The 22,629-nt window shown below is 29.5% G+C and overlaps 2 protein-coding genes across 3 annotated transcripts; both read left to right on the top strand.

Annotated features, from left to right (window-relative positions):
- Positions 1-7,028: 7,028 nt before the first annotated feature.
- On the top strand, positions 7,029-10,713 carry LOC100243982 (uncharacterized). The gene is made up of 7 exons (XM_059736109.1): positions 7,029-7,226; positions 8,265-8,446; positions 8,988-9,272; positions 9,379-9,468; positions 9,535-9,672; positions 9,975-10,263; positions 10,363-10,713. Exons 1-7 carry the CDS (start codon positions 7,029-7,031, stop codon positions 10,711-10,713), a joined length of 1,533 nt encoding a protein of 510 aa, XP_059592092.1.
- Positions 10,714-20,537: 9,824 nt separating this feature from the next.
- Positions 20,538-22,388, top strand: LOC100266438 (uncharacterized). Of its 2 annotated transcripts, XR_009465484.1 has the most exons (3): positions 20,538-21,317; positions 21,775-21,898; positions 21,994-22,388. XR_009465484.1 is itself a non-coding variant. In XM_059736267.1 (2 exons), the coding sequence occupies exon 1, from the start codon at positions 20,683-20,685 to the stop codon at positions 21,304-21,306; it is 624 nt and encodes a 207-aa protein (XP_059592250.1). In that variant the 5' UTR covers positions 20,550-20,682; the 3' UTR covers positions 21,307-21,317; positions 21,775-21,932. The 2 variants fall into 2 exon arrangements, 1 of the variants encoding a protein (XP_059592250.1); XM_059736267.1 differs by lacking the exon at positions 21,994-22,388 and having other exon boundaries at positions 20,550-21,317; positions 21,775-21,932.
- Positions 22,389-22,629: the final 241 nt, after the last annotated feature.

The following is a 22,629-nucleotide window of genomic DNA, read 5'->3' on the forward strand; positions in this document are numbered from 1 at the left end:
TTTTTATAAAAAAAATCCTTTTCTAACATTTTCTAAGAACCGAACATACCCTAAGTAATTTTTATTAACTACTTATAAGATATTTTTAAGGTAAAAATTAAATTATGTTTAATTATAAATATATATAGTTTATTTCATATTTATAATTAAATTATATTAATTAGGATGAAACACACATTAATAAAATGTTGAATTTATGAGAAGCATACTAAAATTCTCTTTAAATTAAATAATTTATTTATTATATAAAATTAAAATTAAACTTATTTTAAAATAAAGTTTTCATTAGAGAAAATAAAATTAGAATTAGAAATAAAAAATTTATTTAATTAATTTTATTCTTATGATTAACATTTTGAAGTTGAGCATGGAATTGGGTAAAAGTTTGGTACTAATTATTTCCTTTGCAAAAGGGAACTGCCCAATGCCCAAAGAATTTTTAAATATTTATACTGATTTTGCAATAAATGATGATTAAAAACAATTATTACATTTGTATAAAATGATTATTATTTTTAGTTTTAATAATGACATAATTAAAAAATATTCCTTATATTTAAGTAGAATTAAAAAAGGATATATATACTTCTAAATATATAAATTATGAAGTTGTATTATTAAATGGAGATTTAACCACTTCTCTTAAGTCATGTATTTTTATGTCATACGATAAATATAAGGTTAAATTTTATAGAAAATAAAAAATAAAAATTATTTTATTTTCGACAAGCTATTCTCGAAATTGAAAACGATACAAGAATGATCACTTCATTTTCCTACAACCATGTCAATTGGTTAGTGCATTAAATGTGTTTCAGACTATCATCATTGTTTTTCATTTTATTTTTTTCCATTTATTATTGAAATAAAAATGAGAATAAATTAAAGCTCAAATCAAAATAAAAAATAGTTAAAGTTAAAATTAGAAATTGAAAAATGAAAATTAAGGACTAAAGTTGGAAATAAAATTGAATTTCAAATTCAAATTAATCATGGAGTCCATATGTCACATAAAAAAAAGCCAAAAATCATAATCGGAAATAAAGAAAAATTAAAATCAAGATGCAGAATATAAATGAAATTAAATAAGAATGAAAACTAAGAACGACAATAGTAGAAGATTGAATCAGATTGACACAAACACAATACTAGAATGACTATAATGAATACATGAAAATTATTATATTGACCGAAAACATTGATGTATGATTGACTACTACTAAAAAATATTATATTTTAGATAATAATTGTTATGAGTTTCACATATTTTGAATAGTAATTCTATCTAAAGTAGTCAATTGATGTGTTGTTACTCTTACAAAAGTTACTAACCATTTTTTTAAGTTTTGTAGTGATTTCAAGACGTTATTGTGGATTAATTGAGTGGCAATAGAGATAAATATACTCTAAAAGGGTAAAAGATGACGATGATCAAAATTTAAAATGAAACAAAAATACAAATTGGTTTGGATTAGATTTTGTATTGATTGGAGGTAGCCAACTTGGTATTAAAGGAAGGAGTGTGAAGAAATGTCAAAGAAAACTTGAAAAATCAAAGATTAGCAATTTCACACCATTATGCAAAATTTGTTTGACCGTATAGATTGAGACAAAGAAAAAAAAACTATAACAAGCCAAAGAATGATTTTGCATAAACATGTCAATTGAACTAGAGGAGTAAAAGATGCAATGAATTGAGGAGTATGTTAGAAATGATTTCACACTTTCATGTAAAAATTCGCATATATGTACCATTTGGTCTAGAGATGGGTTTCAAATGTTGTAGCCTATTGACTCCATTTTGCATTACAGTGCAAAATAATAAATTTTAATGTGAAATTGTGATTTTTGACACCAAATATCATGTTTATGAATTTGGAATATTCAAGAAACCCAATGGGATGATGTCTAGTGTCTTTCATTTGTTTGAACTATAAATGGAGATATGAATCTTGACTTTTTACACTTAGATTTGGAAACATTTTAGAGACTTTTTTTTTCTCTCTCTATTTCTTTAAATAGAATTTTCCATTTTCTTTTATTCTCTTTCGTTTTATCATTAGCCAAATATTTCTTGTGAAACCAAATCTTCAAATATAAGTGGCTAGATCTCATTTTTTTCTTAGAGGAAGGAAGATCTAGAGGCAAAATTTATTGTAATTTAGAGAAATGAAGCTATTGGCCAAGGTATTTTGATCCAATTGTTTAATTGATTGAAAATCAAGATCTTTCCTTTTCAAATTATCTTGAATGACTATTATAATACAATTAAACATTATATGAATCATGAGAAGACATGATATAGAATTACATATTGAAGCATCATAGAAAACAAAACAATATAATCCATTGTGTTCTTCATCCTTGCCAATTATATTCCTTAAGGTAAGGTCCTAGAGAAGACAAGAATCAGAATGAAATATGAGATAACAATGTCGAGAATGAGTAAGTTTGATAACTGAGATAAGATTGAAATGAAATGAGGGCACGCAAAAGACATTATGAAATATAAGGAAGGAAAATAATAATGAAGTAGTACCAATATGGGTTATAGGTGCAAGACGTAGATGCTATGGAAAAGAAAAGAGTAATAGAAATCACAATATGATTTATTGGACTGTTATCTAATATCTAGGAGGTATTATAAAAAGAAGGGTTCAACAAAATACCTAAGAGGTAAGCAACGGAACGGTTGCTACCTACTTGATTTTCCATGGCTTAAGTCTTGAGAAAAGCAAGGAGTTATTAGACTTATTTTTGCAGTGAAATGAAAAGCAATAAAAGTGTTGCTTGTGGATCCATCATAGGAAGGTTATTGTTGTCTTATCTGGTTCACAATAGGTTGAGAAGTCTCTTTGTGAAGACAATGCTCAAGAGGATATCCATGAAGTTTGTAACTCTTGTCAATTGTGTGTCTAACCCAATCATGGTGGGAATAAGTAGGTCAAGACTATTAATTCAAAGTTGGTTTTCCTCAAGTTCGAACTAATATTCAAACTGGAGTACAAAAAGAGTAATTAATTTTCTAATTTATTGATGGTTTATAAATGATGTTCAAGTATTGTGCTTTAACAAGTTTGAAAGGCAAAGTATTGGATTTTGAATCTAAATTGATTAAGTGTAAAGCACATAAAAGATTTGATGAGAGAAAGCATATTTAATCCTAACTTATGAACTATAAAAACTTTTTAAAGACTTATATAAACAATTTTAAATCAAGTTTTAAAATCTCTTAAAGTGATTTTATAATGTAAATATATACTCTTTTTTTTGTACATGATGTTTATTTTTTAAAAAAAATTATATAATTTTAAAAACAAAAAACATTTATGTTATGTTTGGTTTCTGAAAAATACTAAGGAAAAAAAAAATATAAAGAAAAATGATTTTCTTATATTTGGTTGTCTTATGAAAAATATAAAAGAAAATCAAATATAAGTCAAATTGGTTAAAAACTTACGTATTTTTCAGCTATTTAATCTTTATATTAATGAATTAAAAAGAAAAATTTGAAATAATAAATAAAAATAATTTATCAACTCTTAATTTTTTTTTAAATTTTCCTTCACTTTTTTTATTCTTCCACTTTGTCTTTGTATTTTCTTTCCCTTACATTTTTTCTCAAATTTTTCGAGAACCAAACATAACCTTAGTGTGTTCAAACCAATGTCAAGTGAAAATTTTGATTTTCACATGCCCTTTAATTTTCAAATTGAGATTATGCACATAAGTTATCAATTGTGTTTTTGCTAATGTTTATGTTAAAAATGGTAGTTTGAATAGTGTCATCCAAAGAGGGAATGGAGAAATGAATTTGTCTCCACTCAAGTTAAAATTGCCCAAACCTTTCTGTTGGGTTTGGGCTGGGCCCACATGTCCAAGCTACATATGCTTGGCCCAATTGTGGGTCAATATGGGCATGAGTCTAACCATAGGTCCAGGGATAGATGGGCTCCCATTATTTATGTATGGTTGTGTATACATTTATGAATTTTTCTTTATACAATTTCCCCATCATTGCATTACACATTAGTACATTACCATAAGTACCATAAAAGTATAATTTTTTTATATCCAAATATTAATTATCCTATGTGTTTTTCTTATACAAATGATATTGATAAAAACATTAGAGCTTAAAATCCCTTTTAATAATCACTCAAATCAGCATTAAATATAATACATTAAATTTCAAAAATCAAAACAAAAATAATTTGTGTCATTGTCCAAAATTTCTCTCATTTCTCTTGTGAGGTTAGAGATCGGTTTTTGTAAAAACTTCACAATCATCTCCTTGATGATAAGACAAAAAATAGTTTTTATGAGGTCACTCGGGTAGATATTATATGTTTTGGACTTAAATGACACTCACAATTTTAAAATGCATATACTTAATTACGAGAAACTCATATATATGTAGTACCAAGAACTTTTTTCGCTTACTTGATGTGGGACATCATAATAATTTTATTTTTTTTAAATGGTGATGAAACTTAAAATCCAAAACCAATTTATACTAGTTAAAGGACAAGTGAAAGAAGATGCCTAGGTGATAATTTTTTCGTGTCACCTTATTAAAAGTTGACACTGCTACACTTAACACGTTCAATCAATCTTCCCTTAAATGTAATTTCTCGGATACTTCTACTATTTTTTTTTAAATAAACCTTGTATTTGAGAATACAAAATCGACAACAATAGTGAAACGTTAACATAGATAATGATTTGTAACATGCATTAAAGAAATAGAGAACAAGATAATTAATAGCTTATTAATAAAACATAATTTGAGTTGTAAAGGAGGAAATGATGTCATTTCATCAAAGTTAATTCCAACAAAAGATCACAGAAAGAGAGAAGCAAATTTATATCTATTCTCATCCTCGTTCAACCAAAAAATTTAAATGGGGTTGAGAAAGAGGAAATTCTCATACCCGCCACGCCCCTTCCCATTTGAAATCTTTGAACAATTTTTAATTTCTTTTTTAATTTTTAAAATTTTAAATTTTATTAAAAGTAAATATAATTTAAAATAAAATTTGTTATAAATATTTATAATTTATTTATGTGAAAAATAATATTTTATTTATGTTTCAAAAATTGAAAAATGAAAAAAATCAAATAATTTTTTATTTTTTTAAAATTACATATAATGGGAGCAGAGGGGGATTAGATAAAGTCATATCCAAACCTGTTTTGAACACGTTTATCATTATCCCTAACCTTTTCCATTAAGGGGGAGTACTCCAAAAAAATCTGTCTCATTCTCATCTCTATTAATGACAATGTTATACAGATTTCTATTAATGATAGAAAATAAAGAAAAAATTATTATTGAAAAATTTATATCACTTTTTTTTAAATGAATATGGGTAACATAAATTAATATTAACGCGTATTAAATGAATATCGGTGATGCATTCTAATATTAGATAAATAGAATGTATTATAACACAATCATATATGTATAAATAAAATGAATCAAATTAGGTAAATCATATAGAATTAGTTTAATGAGAGTGAAGGCATAACAAATAGGCTTGTAGTGTAAAAATTAAGGGAAAAAAACACGAAATAATTCATGAATATTTGCAATTAATTTTTTTTTATTAGCGCATTTTTCATATAAAAAAATGCCCAAAAAAGGTGGAGAAATTAAAATTTTTCTACAATTTATTCTATAAATTATACATGGATAGATATGGAAAGCGCGTGGAGAATTAAAGAAATTTACAAATGTAAATATCAATAATATACTAAGAGATATAGAAAATAAATATTGCTAAAGGTAAGAAAAATAAATATGAATATAAAATTACTAATTTATTTGAAAATATGATAATACATGAGAAATAATTCAAATAATTTTCTATAAGAAAAAAAAACTGTGGTTATGTTTTATTCCCGTCAAATTTGAGGGAAAATAAGAGAAAAAAAATGGAAGAAAATAAAAAATAGATTTAAAATTAATAAAATATTTTTGTATGCTTCTTCAAATTTATTTTACTTATTTTATTTGATTAAATAATTTTAAAGTCCATACATTTTTAAATAATTTTAATTACATTTAATTTTCTTTCATATTTTTCATAATAAATCAAATATGATGAAATCATTTTTCTTTAATATTTTTTTCTCTCCTTAATAATTTCTCGGAATCAAGCATAACTCAAATGAGCTGAAAAAAAAAAACTAATTTAATGAATAATACAAATAATGATATTATTATCAGGAAAAAAAATATTTGGTTGGATTTTCAAATAATATATATTTCAAAATTTTGCAGGTAATTTTGTTTTGTTTTTTTTTAAAAAAAATAAAAATTGCAGGTAACCAAACAGAAAACTCTAAGGGTATTTTGGTAACAGTTTTAAATGATTGAGAATATCCAACATGGCGTCTGCCTCTTTTTCTATATATGTATGGATGGATTTCTCTTTGAATCTCAATAGATATAGAGTTTTTACATCAGCTTATTAAATTACTTCACGGTTGTCTACAGAAAATTCTCTCCGCAATCATGTTTTGTTACAGGAGGACACTCTTGTTTTCTTTTCCAGTCACCTATCTCTTGTTTTCTCTCACTTTCTTTTGCCTTTCCCATGGAGATTCTTTGTTTCCAAGCCTCCAAACATGGGCCGCTTCAGGTACTTCATTGCACCTGGCTTTTCATTTGTTGGGTCCTTCACTTCTTGCTGGTGTTTCCTATAGTTATGTTTGGTGGTCAAGAATAATGCAGGAAAAGAAAAAGTAAAAGTTTTGGATTTTTTTTCAGTTCTGAGACACAGAACACCCTAGTAACCCAACCCCAGATTTTCTTTTCTTTTCCTTTCTTTTCTTTTCTTTTCCTGTACTCCACTGCATTGGTGTGGTACAGTGGTTGGGAAGGAAAAAAAAGGTTGTTATTTTTCCTCTAGTTTCTTTGTCACTTTCGTGGAAAATCAATGAGGGCAAGCATATATTATCTGGTGATTCCATTGACAAGTAGGAGGCTAATGAATTAATTTGGATCATTTTCATTTTCAGAGATGGGAGTTGAGGAACAGAATGGTGGGGAGGAGATGCCATGGGGGGACAGTACCTCTTTTGTGGAGCTTACCACTGATGCAGATGCTGATCAGAAAACTCTTGTATTAGTTGCAGAGAGAACAAAGAGAAAAGACCCTCTCAGTCACTTCAAACAATACACAGGAGGATGGAATATCAGTAACAAGCATTACTGGGCTGTAAGACTCTCAAACTCTTATTCAATTTTAGGGGTGAAATCATCAGGAAATTGCAAGTCATTAAAGGAAATGAAATTGAGTTGGATTTCATTTTTTCTTCCCATTTGGAATGGCTGAAAAATGTTAATGTGAAAGGAAATTTATATATACTTTGAGAAACCACCCCACTTGACTAAAAAATATGACCCATTTATGGAATCTTGTGGGGTATGTTAGAGAACATTGATGAAATTGCAAATGCTTCCCATTAATTTGTTACCAACTCCCCATGAATTGGATTCTTAGTAGAAGTGGATTTTGGTTTCCATGAGAATGAATTTTTAATTTTCATTATTTATTGTAATAAAATTCTCATCCCCTATTTTAATTTTTTAAAATGCTCTCAATATTGGTATTTGCTATTTATTTATATACCCATATTCATACTCAACATTTATCCTTCTTTCCATTAAATTTTAAGTGTGTTTGGTGTTGATTTTGAAAAATGTTTTTAACTTTTTTCATATTTGACTAATATATATTAAAAAGGTTAGAAGCATTTGCTAAAATCAATATTAGACAAACTCTTAGTAGGTCATGGGAGTTACAGACCGAAAATTTAAAATGTAATGACCTGTACCCAATCATGTAGATATTGTCTGCTTTGGATCCTCACAGTTTTAAAACGCGTCAATAGGGTTAAGAGGAGTACAAACCCCATACCGAGGTCAAGATCGACTTTGATACCATTTGTAATGGCCCGCACCCAACCATGTAAATATTGTACGTTTTGGATTCAAGGGGACCCTCACGGTTTTAAAACGCGGGCTAAGAAAAGTTCATACTTATATAGTGCCAAAAACTTTCCCCCTCATCCGATGTGGGATGTCACATAAAATATGAAAATAAAAGGACAAAGGAAAATAATAATATGGCTTTTAAACCTGGGAATATATCACTCAAATGACGGTGGTTAAATATAAAAAAAGATCATATATATAGGGTTTTGGTGAATTTCTTTTGCTTATTGCTTTGTCTTGAAATTGTGATTGAATGCAGTCTGTTGGTTTTACTGCTTTCCCCATGTTTCTCATCGCCGGTATCTGGTACGTGGTATTTGGGGTGTTCTTATTGGTCATCTTCTTCTGCTATTGCTGTTGTCCAAGGCCCCTTCATGGTTATTCTCGAGCCTGTTACGCTGTCACTCTTGTTTTCCTAGTAATCATCACCATTGCAGCAATGTATGTTTATCTCTCTCTACACTTCTCTATCAGTTGCTAATGAAAATCACACTGGTGTACGTATGCTAAATCAATTTAGTAATATAAGTTAATTTAAATTATTAAGTAAATTAAGTATATTTGATAAAATAATTTAATAATATGACTTAAAAATAAAAAATAATTTTAAATAATAAATAAAAATAATCAACTTATTCTTAATTTCACATCTTTATTTTACCTTTTTACCTTTAATTACTCTAATCATCTTAACAATCTCTTTTGTTATTTCATGACTTTTATTGTTACTTGATCTATTTTGTTATAATTATAATTTATGATGATAAATATGTTAATTAAATAATTTAGAATATATTTTAAGTTAATTTTATCAAATAACTATAATATTCAAAATAAAAATTAAATGAGAAATTTTAAGTCAATAATTTAAATATAATTGAACTTAAATTCTACTTATTACTTAATAATATGTATTAATTTTTAATACAAACACACCCTAACTATTTGACTTTGACCATGATTCAATGGTTTCAACTTTCAGGCTTGGAGGTGCTGCTTTATATACTAGCCAGTTTGAGTTCAACCGTACCATAGGAAGAACATTAGCATATGTTGTCCACCAGGCAGAAAGCGCAACTGAAACCCTCCGGAATGTATCTAATTATTTTGATGCAGCTAAGCAAATTCGAGTAGAAAATAAGTTACTGCCTCCAGGCGTCCAAAACTCCATCACCCAGCTCCAAAAGCAGATCAATGATACAGCTAACCAGCTTGCCACCAAAACATCAGATAATTTGGACGGCATACGACACGTCGTGAACGCTGTGTAAATGAAGGATCCTAAGACCTTGTTTTGTTTTTGTTCTTCATGATCCATTTTCTGGGATGTTTTCTGTAACAAGGGATGTGGTGATGTTTGTTTATGCATGCAGGCGACTCACAGTCATAATAGTCACTGCGGCGATGCTTGCTTTGTCCCTCCTTGGATTCTGTAAGCCCACTGAGCCGCACATATTTTACAGGTGTTTGGTTTATTTTAGGGATTTGATTTCGCTAGTTGTTTGACTACTTGTAATTTTTTTGTCCAGTGTTTTCAATTTCTGGCGTGCAGTGTCTTGTGTTCATGTGAGTAAGAGATCGATGTCGGAGAACTCTTTCCCTCATTCATCCATTCTGATCACCTTGATTCTCACTACAAATGTGTATGTTTTTGTTCTAATGGAAAGGTTTTATATATAATTGCAGCTTTGTGATCCTTGGATGGATTCTTGTTGCGGGAACATTCATTTTAGCTGGCATATTTCTTCTTTTCCATAAGTAAGTTGTCTCATATAAATCCATCCCTTCATACTTCTAGTTTCCATTCTCCAGCTCTTTGGAGAAAAAGAAATCTTTCGGGAGTTTGAGATGAACCCATGACGGAATCCATGTTTACAATTAATTCTATATTTTCACAAATTTGATTGGGGGTTTGGTTTGGTTTTGTCATCTCAATTAAGTTAACTATACTCTTACTCTGGTGTACTAGTGTGGCTGGAGATACTTGTCTTGCAATGGACGAATGGGTCCAAAACCCCATTGCTCATACAGCTTTGGATGATATACTTCCCTGTGTCGATGCCGAAACCGCTCAAGATTCACTGTCAAAAGCCAAGGACGTCACTTATCAGGTTCTCAGCATCGTCAACCTCGCCGTTGACGTATCAAACGCTGATCCTGGTGCCGGTCCTTTGGTTCCACTCCTCTGCAACCCCTTCTTTGCTTCTGTGGGTCAAGCATGTCCTCCCGACGCAGTCGACTTGAAAGACGCAACACAGGTAAATATTAACATTTCATCACATCCTCTTGATTCAATGAAATGAAATGAAATTCATTTCGATAATAAAGATATATTATTGGGTCATATTAAAATGCAGGTATGGAAGAAGTACGTATGTGAGGATTCGAAAAATGATGAGTGTGTGTCGAAAGGCCGTCTCTCCCCTTCCTTGTACAGTGCTATGACAATGGCGGTGAATGTGAGCTATGGGTTTTATTATTACAGTCCCTTTCTGGTTGATTTAGCGGACTGTGATTTTGTGAGGCAAAGCTTCGTTACCATATCCAAGGATCATTGTCCAGGTCTGCAGTCACAGAGTAAATGGATGTACATTGGATTGGTAGTGGTTTCTGCTGCAGTGATGATCTCTTCGATATTCTGGATAGCTCATGGGAGAGAGCAGAAACACCGGTATTATACCAAGCTGGGACTGTCCAAGACTTTTTGATTGAAATGAAGAGACATTTCCGAGAAAGTCTCGTTTGTTTCTGCTGCTTATACACAAGTAATAAACCATTTCTTAGCCCCCGTTTGGTTTTTGGGTTTGTATATTTTGAATATTGTTACCTTGCATAGTCAATAAATACTGGGGAACAGAAGAAGAAGGCCAAATAAAGAGAGATTTTCTCCTGTTTGGTTGGTGGGAAAATATGATGGAAGAGCGTGAAAGAGAAGACATAATCGAGAAAACCAAGTATATGTGCCAACTCAATGCTTTCTTCGTTTTTTTTTTCCTAGATGAGAATATGAAATTAAACAAGTTCGAGGAAATGGAGTGGGCATTGGGCTTGGGCCAACACTTTTTCTGAACGTGGTTTTTTGGGGCCTTTTACGTTGAGATCATGCATGACTCGAACTAATGCAGGATAGATGACCCATTTTCTACTTCATGGGGCACAGGCTTTGAGCCCAGTTTATTGTGGGCCTGATTATATTTGAGTACAGCTGATCTTGGCCCAAATTCAATGATTGCAGAGTTCTTCAACTTCTTTCTTTGAGAGAATTTTCTAGTTTCTATTTTAACCAGAAGTAGAGGGTGAAGTAAAAGTCATATATTTTAATGGATGATATTGGTATTATAAAAGTTTTATTAAATACAAAACGACATCTTACATAAATCACAATAAAATTTTTATAAGAAGTAATATTTTTTCGATTTCCATATTAAAATTTTCTATTTTTAAGTGATAAACTATTTGAACAAAATTAGCATAGAAATTCTTATTGAGTTTAAAAAAAGTTTTTGACTTTTCAAAATTCAAATCAAAGCCTAAATATAGTTAAAAAAAATCAAAAGAATTTCTTTCATTTGTGCTAGTTCCTCATCAGTGTGACCTCCCTAAGCAATTGCTCTAACTTCTTCTCTTCTTGAACTCCCTGTAAAAGAGTGCCCGAACGGGTTTCATGTAGACTTCTTCGATGGTTAAGCTAGTTGAAACATTTTTTACCTTGAAAGAAATAAACGTAAAAAAAAAAACAATAATAATAAATTCTACTTTTAATGGTGTAGTAACGTCTTATTGATGGTGTGTAATAGTAGAGTTGAACGTAATGGATGTATATTCATAGAATAACTGTCTAATTAAGTTTTATGTGTATGAGATTCAATAATTGTTAATAAGACGAGTCTAGGTCCCCACAACCTGATCACGTCCAATATGAGAAAATTTAAATTCATTGAATCAAATGATTTCTTTAATAAAATATAAGAAAAAGTTAAAAACAAGTTTATAATATGGTTATAATATTCAATTATTGAATGATAAAATACAAATAGGAAACAACTTGTCAACCCAAGGAGAAAAGAAAATGACATTATTTTAAAACACGTTTTGAGCCTTTCAAAATGCTAATGGGCGTTTTAAGTAGACAACTATTATTATTTATTTATTTATAAATAAAATAATGTCCAAAAGATTTCAAACATGATTAATTAATTAATTAAGCATATTAAGCATTAATAAAAAATAAACCTATCTTGTTCTAAGCCTCTCAACCACTTGTCATCCTATTAACAATAAATAATATGATGGAAATTTCGATGCCAAGAGCAATTCCTTGATGACTTTTCTTATTAATATTTTAAATATTAATTTAATGGTGACAGATAAATGGACAACCCTTGACCCAATCACAAATTTTAAGAATAAAAAATAATTTTTTATTTAAAGGTGGTAGGGTCTTGACACAACATTGTGAATCATATTCTTTTTTTTTTTATTGAGCCACCGTATTTTTCGAATTATTGATTATTATTATTATAAAAATTAATTTTTATTATTTTTTATAAGTATATAACTTTTTTATTATATCTCTAATACATCTCAAAAACCACTTCAAAAATAATTAAAAAAAATAAAAAAATATTAAAGAGTAACTTTCACAAGCAATAACGTTTTTTTTTTTTTTTTAATAAATATTATTATTATTATTGTTATTATTTATTTGTCGAGGAATGGGCCCGTGTGAGGGGATGGTGGGTAACAGAACTGACTTTTAACCGTAGTCCATTAAATAAATTGGGTTCGGTTCAGGTGGTTTGGCCCACATACGACTGTCAGGTTTATTTGGGCAGTTGGGCTTATTATGGGCCTCAGGGCCCACCAACTTGTCAATTAATAAACATTTCTACCTTATCAACATGATATTGTATTATTTTTTTGTTTTTTCTTCTTTGGGTTTTTTTATTAAAATTTTTGGGGGGGAAATTCGAAAATGTTAGTTCGTGTTCCCTCCTAACTTGCCGTTAACCTTCATTATTGGTGTCTGTGGATGCATGTTCAAGCGCCAAATGGCTGTTTCACTTTGTCAAACATCGGTATTAAATAATAATAAATTAATAATCAACCACCAATCATACCATCTAAATATTTTTTTCCCCATTAGAAAAACAATGAGAGTAATCTTATTTACCAATCATCCCATCCATTATTAGTATTTTCTTAATAATGAGACTAATAATGAGTCGTTTAGTGCTTCGAGAAGCCTTAATATTAAAAAAGGCTTTTAGATAAAATGTAATAATGTGTTTCCAACTATGCAAATATTATTATTCATAAGGTAAGACCTTCACGATTTTAAAATACGTTTACAAGATTAAGAAGAGTTCATACATATATAATATTATAATTTTTTTCTTTTATCCGATTTGGGATATCACAAATACTTTCTCATATGGGTCAAAGATCGATTTTGATATTATTTGTAACTACTCCACCCAATCGTGTAAATATTGTCTGTTATTCAATATGATATATGACATAAAAACCAATTGTTTTACAAAATTTAGAAAATATTTAAAAATAATAATTATTATTTTTTGGAAAAACACTTAGAATCAAACAAACATATATATAATACTAAAAGTTTTTTCCCTTATTTGATTTAAGATATCACAAACACTTTCTTATACAGACATAATGTTTTCATTGTATTTCATGAGATTGTAAGATCAAACAGATATATACCCCCTCATAGAATCAAACAAACAGAGTCAGGGTAAGAGATCGATTCTGTGTAAATATTATCCACTATCCAATATGGGATACCACATAAAAATCATATATTTTACAAAATTTAAAAAATACTTTTTAAAATTTTAATTTTTTTTTTTTTGACAAAACACTTAAAATAGGTTTAACAATATTTATATTTGAAGGATTTATAATGAAAGTATTTTCTTTAAAAATATTTTTAGATAAAATCATTAATCAATTACTTATTTAAGAAATGATACACATAATTTTTAAAAAAAATTAAAAGCAAACACCTAATTTTGTTTGGACTAATAAGTGGGAACACAACGTAAGAAAGAGATGAATGATGAAGAAAAAGGGGGAAGAAATGGAAAAAGGATGATTGGAAGGCACTAATTCCAAAAGTGGAGGTAAGTGGTCACAATGGATTGACTTAGGAGCAAAAGAGACGTGAATACACCCTTTACCACTTAGAAATCAAAATCCAACTTCTAGGATTCACATAGACATTTTCATATCCATTACACCAATGTCAAGACCAACTTCTAGAAACTTGCCACCAACTACAATCTCACAACCTTTTCTTCCACTCTCTACATCAATCAAAAATTACCTTTACCTTCTCCCTCGTAGAAATTATTCGTATTGGATGTAACTCTAATGATTTTTATAATTTTAAAATATAATTAACAAAATTAAGTATGGTATCAAAAACTTTTATTTCATGTCCGATAACTTTACACTCACTCTTACTACTATATCAAGATTGGGATCAATTTTAATAATATTTAAGATATCATATATTTATTTTTATTTGAATATCATCCTCTTTAGAATCAAATAGATGATCGTTGTTTTAAAATACACACTAAAATATAAAATTTTATTTAAAAAAAATGAAAAATAATAACTCATATTAAATTTTAAAAATTTAAGTTTGATTTGAAAAAAAAATATTATTTTAAACATACCCAAACCCTAGTTATATTATTATATTTATATTCAAAAAATTGTATGAAGGAATTTCTTTTCAAAACCACCCAATTTCTCCATCCACTTAATTTATTTATTTATTAAATGTTTGGTTGGGGTTGAGTGCACCTCTCCCATCATCTTGTCTGGAAAGTCATAAAAAGAGGTGGCCAACTCCGACTAGGGGATATCCAACCCTAGGGTGCACCAAAGGTTGTATTAAATATTGAATATAAAAACAATGGAATACCAAGTACCCCCACACTTGTCATATATGCTTCTAGAATGGCATATAAATACCCAAAAAGGGTTTGAAAAAAAGACTAAATATGAGGGTTGAAGAGTCAATTCATGGTGATTTAATTAATATTTAAGTTATTAGAAGCATTAGTTTGAAATTAACTTCCACTTTAATGGTTACTTTGAAGCCAAGAAAAAAAGAAAAAAAAAATTGCTTAGGGCATCTTCTTCTTAAAATATAATTAAAGATTTAGACCAATTCCTTTACTACTTGATAGTTTCTTGGCTTAGCAACTTATTTAGCTACATTTTAAAATCCTATTTGAATGAGTCTTTTTATTTATTTATAGAAATTTACCCTTTTTTTATAAAATGATTTTCATATTTTAGGATAATTTTATTATAATATCAATTTGTTATTAAAACATGTTTCTTGAGCTCTTTTAATTTTATGAAAAAAATGTATTTCTTATTTGATAAAATTCATATAATATTAAGAATGTTCATTTTAATTTCAACTTTTAATTTAAAGCAAATGGTTATAAATAATTTATTAAATCAAGGTTCGATTCATCTTGATTTTGATGATAATAAAATAAGGTTTGGAATTAATATTTTATATTAAGTGTGTTTAGGTAAGAAGATTTCCAAAGTCGGCAAATCGAGTAAAAAAAAATTAAAAAGCAAAAAAAGACCTCAAAAAGAAGAGCTTTTAAAATTCTATTTCAGATCTCTTTATAAGGTTATTAGTGTACTAAAATCATGCATTTTATCTTTTACTTAAGCACTAAAAATTATCCAAGTACTAATTTATTTAAATAATTTTATAATTTGATGATTTCATGTTTTTAATTAAAACTTTGTATCAAATGTTTTTTAAACTTGTTTTAAAATGTTTTAAGAAGTTGAATACAAGTTACCAAAAGTTCCAAGCCTTATACAAGGGTCTTTTATGCACTTTAATGTGCAATCGGTTGAGGTAAGAATGAACTAGTTGAGGTAAGGAGGAACCGATTGAGGTAAAAATGAGCTAGTTGGCTCAATTGATTAAGGTGCATTTGCACACTTTCTTCATTTTAGTAGCCTGTATTTAACTTGTTGAGGTTAAGTCTCAACAAATCGAGATTAAACCTCAATCAGTTGAGAATCAATTGAGGATCCGTCAAGGCCCCGTCAAAGTCATGAACCATAATAGTCACTTGCTAGAAGCATTAATTACTAATGACTAGTAACCTAGTTGAACTGGTGTTCGACTGAACGACTCTTAAACCATATCTAACAACTAGTTTAGTCTCCAAATTCAAATAAAAAAGCTCCAAAATTCAATGTTTTGGGAACTTAAACATTTCAATATTTCTACAACATATTTGAACCTTAGAAAAGTGTTTTTGAGTGCAACTTATGTCTAAACTTGCATATTATTAGTGTGTTATTCAATCTTATTTTATCTTATATCATTTAAGCCTAAAGTTTGTATTATGATTTTATAAGAATATTTCTTATTATTTTCTTGAAAACCTTTAAAGTAAGAAAAATTGAAGCGTAAGGTATTACTTTGGGATTTTCAAGTATGAGGTATCACTTAAAAGATTATTCAAAAGTAAGGTATCTCTTGAGAATTGTAAATAGTGTTATGAGTCATAGATGCTATGATCTATAAATTCAAGATAGTTGATTGAAACCATAATCCAATTGTAAAATTTGGAAGCTTGGGTTGGAAGACTCAAAATATTATAATCTTCACTTGGTTAGCAGCTTGAGAAAAGTAAATGTAAGTCGGGTTGCATCAAATTATTATAAAAATTTTGAGTTTGCATTTTCTCTTCTCTACTTTTTATTTATTTGATATACAATTATTTTTTTAATTATATTTATTATACATTTGCATATAATTGTCTCTTGCATTCATATAATTTCAAATTGCAAAAAGAAATCATCATCTTATTCCTTTCTCTAGGGTAATTAACTAAAATTCGAATATCCTTTGATTAAGATATAAAAAACAGTTGTAATTTGAAGATAAATTAAAAAAATTATATACATTCACATTTTTTAAAAAAAACGTGTTCTCATTAAGATCCTGAAAAAAAATCACAAAATAATTTTTACATTTATCCAAAAATAATTTAAATTTCATACACTTTTCAATCAGAGTTTAGTAAAAATACTACCCTACTATCTTTGCTCATTTTGTGAACATTTTCAAATATGTAAATGAAAGCATACTTTTCCCTAAACAATAAATGAAATTCTAAAATTTTTCCCGAGTCAAATACTTTAGGTTATGTTTGGTAGAAGTAAAGTCGATAATTTATTTTCATCATCGAAAACTTATTTTATTCATTTTAATTTTTTTATATAAAAATAAAATTATTAATTTAAAATTTCACTCAACATGTCTTACTTTTTTTATTTGTTATTTCATTATACCTTGTACCTCCAAAAATGTAATTATTTTATATTAGAGATCCTTATAAGAGACATAGGAACACAAAACACCCTAATAAGAACAAAAGAAAATTAAGGTTGATTATTTTATTTATTCCTTTTAATTTGATTAGCGTCTTTGTTTTAAATACAAAAATTAATCAAATAAAACATCCTTCTCAATAGAGTTTGGATAAGCATTAGCCACACAATAGATATGAAGCATCTTTCCAAACCCTAATTTAAGGGAGTAAACAATTCAACTAACAAAATTACAAATCACCCTCTTTCTTAAGTACAGCTGTCACGCTTCCATTATTTGATTACTTTATCCTTTCCCTTTTTTTTAATTGTCTTGTTTAACTTATTCTTACCGTGGCCTTTTACTATAATACTTTAACGAGGTTACGGATGTCGACAATTGTGTCGTTTTACTCGTGGAGTTGCTTTATTTGGGATGAAGCTTAGGGATTCTACAAATATAAAGGTAAGTGTTTTTATATATACGGATGTGATGAGGGTGTGTTTGTTTGGAGTGATTTTAAAAAAGGTTTTTAGTTTAAGAAAAGTTTTTAATATTGAAAAAATACTTACCGTATTATATAAAAAACATAAGAATGAATTTGATAATAATTTTAAAAAATATTTATAACTTTTCTAATATTTAAAAAAGTACGTTTAGTGACAATTTTGAGTAGTATTTAACATTTTTAAAATCTTTTAAGTGTTAAATTTTTTTTTAAGTGTTTTTATATATACGGATGTGATGAGGGTGTACCTGTTTGGAGTGATTTTACAAAATGTTTTTAGTTTAAGAAAAGTTTTTAATATTGAAAAATTACTTATGGTATTATATGAAAAAAAAAAAATATAAGAATGCATTTGATAATGATTTTAAAAAGTATTTTTAATTTTTTTAATATTTAAAAAAGTGTGTTTAATAACGATTTTGAGAAGTATTTATAATATTTTTAATAATTAAAAAATAAAAATACTTTATAAAATCACTGCCAAACGCACTTTAAGAGCATGTTTGATAGTAATTTTAGGAAATATTTTTAATTTTTCTAATATTTGAAATTTTTTATCATTTAAATATTAAAAATACTAAAAGTGTTTTCTAAAATAACTCCCAAACGTACTAGAGTATGTTTGACAGTGATTTTACTAAATATTTTTAATATTTGAATAATAGAAATTTTCAATTATTAGAAATGTTATAAACATTTTCTAGAATTACTATCAAATAAACTTTAAGAATGTGTTTGATAGTGATTTTAGAAAACATTACTAGTCTTTTTAACACTTGAATGATAAAAATTTTCAATTGTTAAAAATGTTAAAAACGCTTCCTAAAATCACTATCAAACGAGTTCTAAATTATTTTCCTAAAAATACTTTCATTAAAAACGCTTTGAATAAAAATTATGTGAAAATGTTATTAACTCGATGAATATTTTAAAAAAAAAACATTCATAATTAGATTTTTTTTTTCTAAATCATTACTTTTTGGCTAACTCAAAAAATGTTCTAAACTGATTTTTCAAATTTGAAAAATGTAATACTCAGAATATTTTTTCCAAAAATATTTTTAGGAGAATCACCCATAAATAATTTTTGAATGCTATTTATGATTTTTTATATTTTTAAAAATATTTTCTAAATCTTATCAAATATTTTATTTAAAAAAAAAACACTTTTCAAATTCAAAAACGCTTCTCCACTCAAAATTAAAAACAGAAAAAAGTTAGAAAAAAAGGCTTTAAAAGAAAAATAGGAAAAGTTATACTAACCCTAAAGCATCAAATAGCGTAAAATTGTCATATTGACCTAAGCACAGTACATGACTTCATTGTAGGGTACCCCTCACACGTTATTATTTGGACGCTTTGACCTCATAGAGTTGCGGTCCATGTTAGACCAACCAAACGTTAAATCATGCCCACCGAGCAAGAAACGGCTAATAAAATTCACAATTAAGCATCATTATTGACTGACCGCTCGCCTAAGTTTGAAATTTGAATTAGTCCCTCGTCCACGAAATTGGCTATTCTTCCTTACTTAACCTTCCCCCACACGTCTCAACATTATTCCGTGGGCTTAGTGGATCCGTACATGAATGTCGACATTTTTATATTTTTCACAATCTGCATCATATCCCCATAAAAAGTTTTACATTCAATTATTACATTATCCACTGCCAATTCTTACAAATGATATTAAGAGCTAGATTGATAATAATTTTAAAAAATATTTTTTAAAATCACTTAAATACACTCTAAAAATGAAAATATTGTATTTATGTGAGGGATAATTATGATATTTTATTTTAAATAAGAAAAATCATTTTGAAAATGTTTTTTCAACTTATTTATTACTTAAAAAGGCCAGAATTTTAAGTACCACACACGTGTGAGAATCTATCGGTGGCATACACATCGCTCAGATCTTATCCTCGGCGAAAATGGAGATAGGGTTAATTCACATGAAAACATTTATAGCAATGGCATAGTGTAATTATCTATTCGTAGCTGATGTTTTCGTAAATTTAACAAAACCGCTGCCCGTTTCCCGGAAATGAATACGTGTCAGCACCTCCGGTTGCCCAGAAAAGCAGTTGGACAAACGGTTCAATTTTCGTCGTTTTGGGATGTCCATATCTTTTCGGCCGTTCGATCAGCATCCCAAACCCTATCTCATCTCTACTTAACTAAACCCTAAAGTGTCTGGGGTTGAGTTAAGAGATTCGTAGCTCTCTTACATAAAGCCCCTACAGATTCCACGAATTACCATTTGCACTACATTTTTTAAACATCCTATGATGTTTAATTTAAAATGATTGAATTTTAATATAAAAAAAGATTATTTTTAATTTTATTCAAGTACAGGGAAAAATATAAAATAAAGCTAAAATAAGGTAAAAAAATTCACAATTATATATATAATTTAATTTTAAAAAATATAATTCCAAAGTCAGTTGGGCTCCTTTTGTAATTATGAGAAACTTTTGGACGTTGACGCAAAATGTCTAGTTCAATAAAACGGCTCCTAACCAACAAGTGGTTAAGTTAACCGCGGTGGCAGTACAGCCTCACAACTGTGGACCCGAAGAAGACGTAAATTACACCCACCCCAGTCTCTCCTCTTTCTATAAATCTAGGCTTTGAGGCGAGTTAGGTTTGCCAAACCAACGAGCCTACGGGCCCTCTGAGGGGGAAAGAAGAAAAAAACCTCCCTTTCTCTTTCTCTCTCTAGAATCTTTAGAATCTTTTCCTCAGCTTTCTCTCTCCACTGCAACGACAATGGCGACATCATCGAGAACGAGATCGAGCGGTCCAGTTCTTCCGGTCACAAGAGCTTTCCAAAGATCGACATCTCCCTCAGGTAGATTTTGCTCTTCGCCATCTGATTCATCGGCGGCGGCGGCGGCAGCATCGGCTTTCGCTTCATCGACCTCCAGTTTCTCTTCTGCATCCACTGGATTCTTCCACCGATCCGCTTCTCCGACGCGCGTAAATCTCTATGGGTCCACACCGCTGGCTTCATCCGTACGATTCTCTATCGACCGATCCATCTCTCCTAGCCGTTCGATTGCGGTTCCCCGGCGCGATCAGATCGTCCGTAAGTCCACTCCTAAGAAGAGGTGTATGTGCTCTCCGACGACGCATCCCGGCTCCTTCCGATGCAGTCTGCACAAGAACTTCAACAATAGTTCTCACACGATCTCATATTCGTCGAATCGGTTGAACGCTCGGAGATCTGCCATGACGAACTCACTGGTTCGTATCGGCACCGTCGAAGGAGATCTGGTTAAGCGAGCATTAGCCGCACTGATTCGTCCTTCTTCGCACCAACAGAGGCGAAGAGCTGCCTTTCAACCTCGGCCTAGTCGCCTCTCGATTATGTCCAAAGCCGAGGATCTGTAAACGGTGATCAGGTTGGTTCTTATTTTTTCCGATCTATAACCTTTTCTATTTTAGAGTTTGCGGCGATGATATGAGATTCCGGCGAGTGAGTTCGTTGTTGAGATCGGTGGCGGAAGGCTGCTATCAGTCGAGTTTGGATTTGAAGAGGAGGAAGCTGTGGCTTAGCTGAGCCGAGCCGAGCAGCATATTACCTTAGAGGCTTCGTAACCAAGATTTTGTTTCGGGAGGCGACGGAGCTTAACCCTCATTGTACATATCATATGCAAGCCATTACTGGCTATTGAAGGACGTTTTTGGACATTAAATATATTTCATTCATTCAGAAACTACAACTGAATTAATCTAAAAACCAAAGCCCTTATTAATGTGTGTCCAACTTGGTTTGGTTTGGAATGGTTTGGTTTAGCAGTTGAGCATTGTTCATTTAGAGACATGGCGTTGAGGTACATTTTTCGTTGTGGTTTGCAGCGTTGGGATATGCGTTATGTTTGCCGTTAACCAGCCCGTCCGTTTCGTTCCCGTTCACCGTATATGCGTGACGTATTTGTATTCGCCTTATACGTATACCGGTTTGCGTTGCTTTTGGTGTAAGGTATTCTCCGTTTGATAATCCTTTTATTCTTTCCTTGGCCTGTGTTCTCTTTCTTGTTTTCTATATTTTTGTTTGATTTATTTATTCTGGTGCAGGTATGACGTGTTTTCCTTCAACATCCAAAAACTTTTTACCTGGGCGAGGTATGGAAAATGGAAGAAACCTTTAGTGGACCCCGGGACGTATATGAAGGACAAGGACACTTACAATTAAATATGAAATTAATGATTCAAGAAATTATAAAAATTTAAATTATGAAATTAATGATTCCAGAAATTATAAAAATTTAAATCATGGAAAAATATCATTAATTTTATTTAAAAATTGTTAAAATCATGTTGAACGGAGGTTGTGAAAAATCATCTCCTTGACGTATATGAAGGACAAGGACACTTAGTAATTAAATATGAAATTAGAAATTGTTAAAATCATGTTGAATGGAGGTTATGAAGAATCATCTCTTTGACTTCAAGGGGAATTAATTAAATTAAAGGAAAGATAAAGAATATTAATAGCAATTAAAAAAAAAAAAAAAACCTCTCTTGAATTAATTTACCCTTGGAAACATGGGAGCCTCACCTTTCGGCCAGCCAGCTGGAAAATATATTCTGGATTCATTTAAAGAAATATAATAAAATTTAAACAAAATAAATACAAATTCACATGTGACAGGCTGTTGGCCTGATTTTTCTTGGTAGTGACTAGACAACAAAAATTCTTATAAAGAAGTA

Source organism: Vitis vinifera, chromosome 4 (genome assembly GCF_030704535.1).
Source record: "Vitis vinifera cultivar Pinot Noir 40024 chromosome 4, ASM3070453v1".
In the NCBI taxonomy this organism is placed as follows: domain Eukaryota; kingdom Viridiplantae; phylum Streptophyta; class Magnoliopsida; order Vitales; family Vitaceae; genus Vitis; species Vitis vinifera.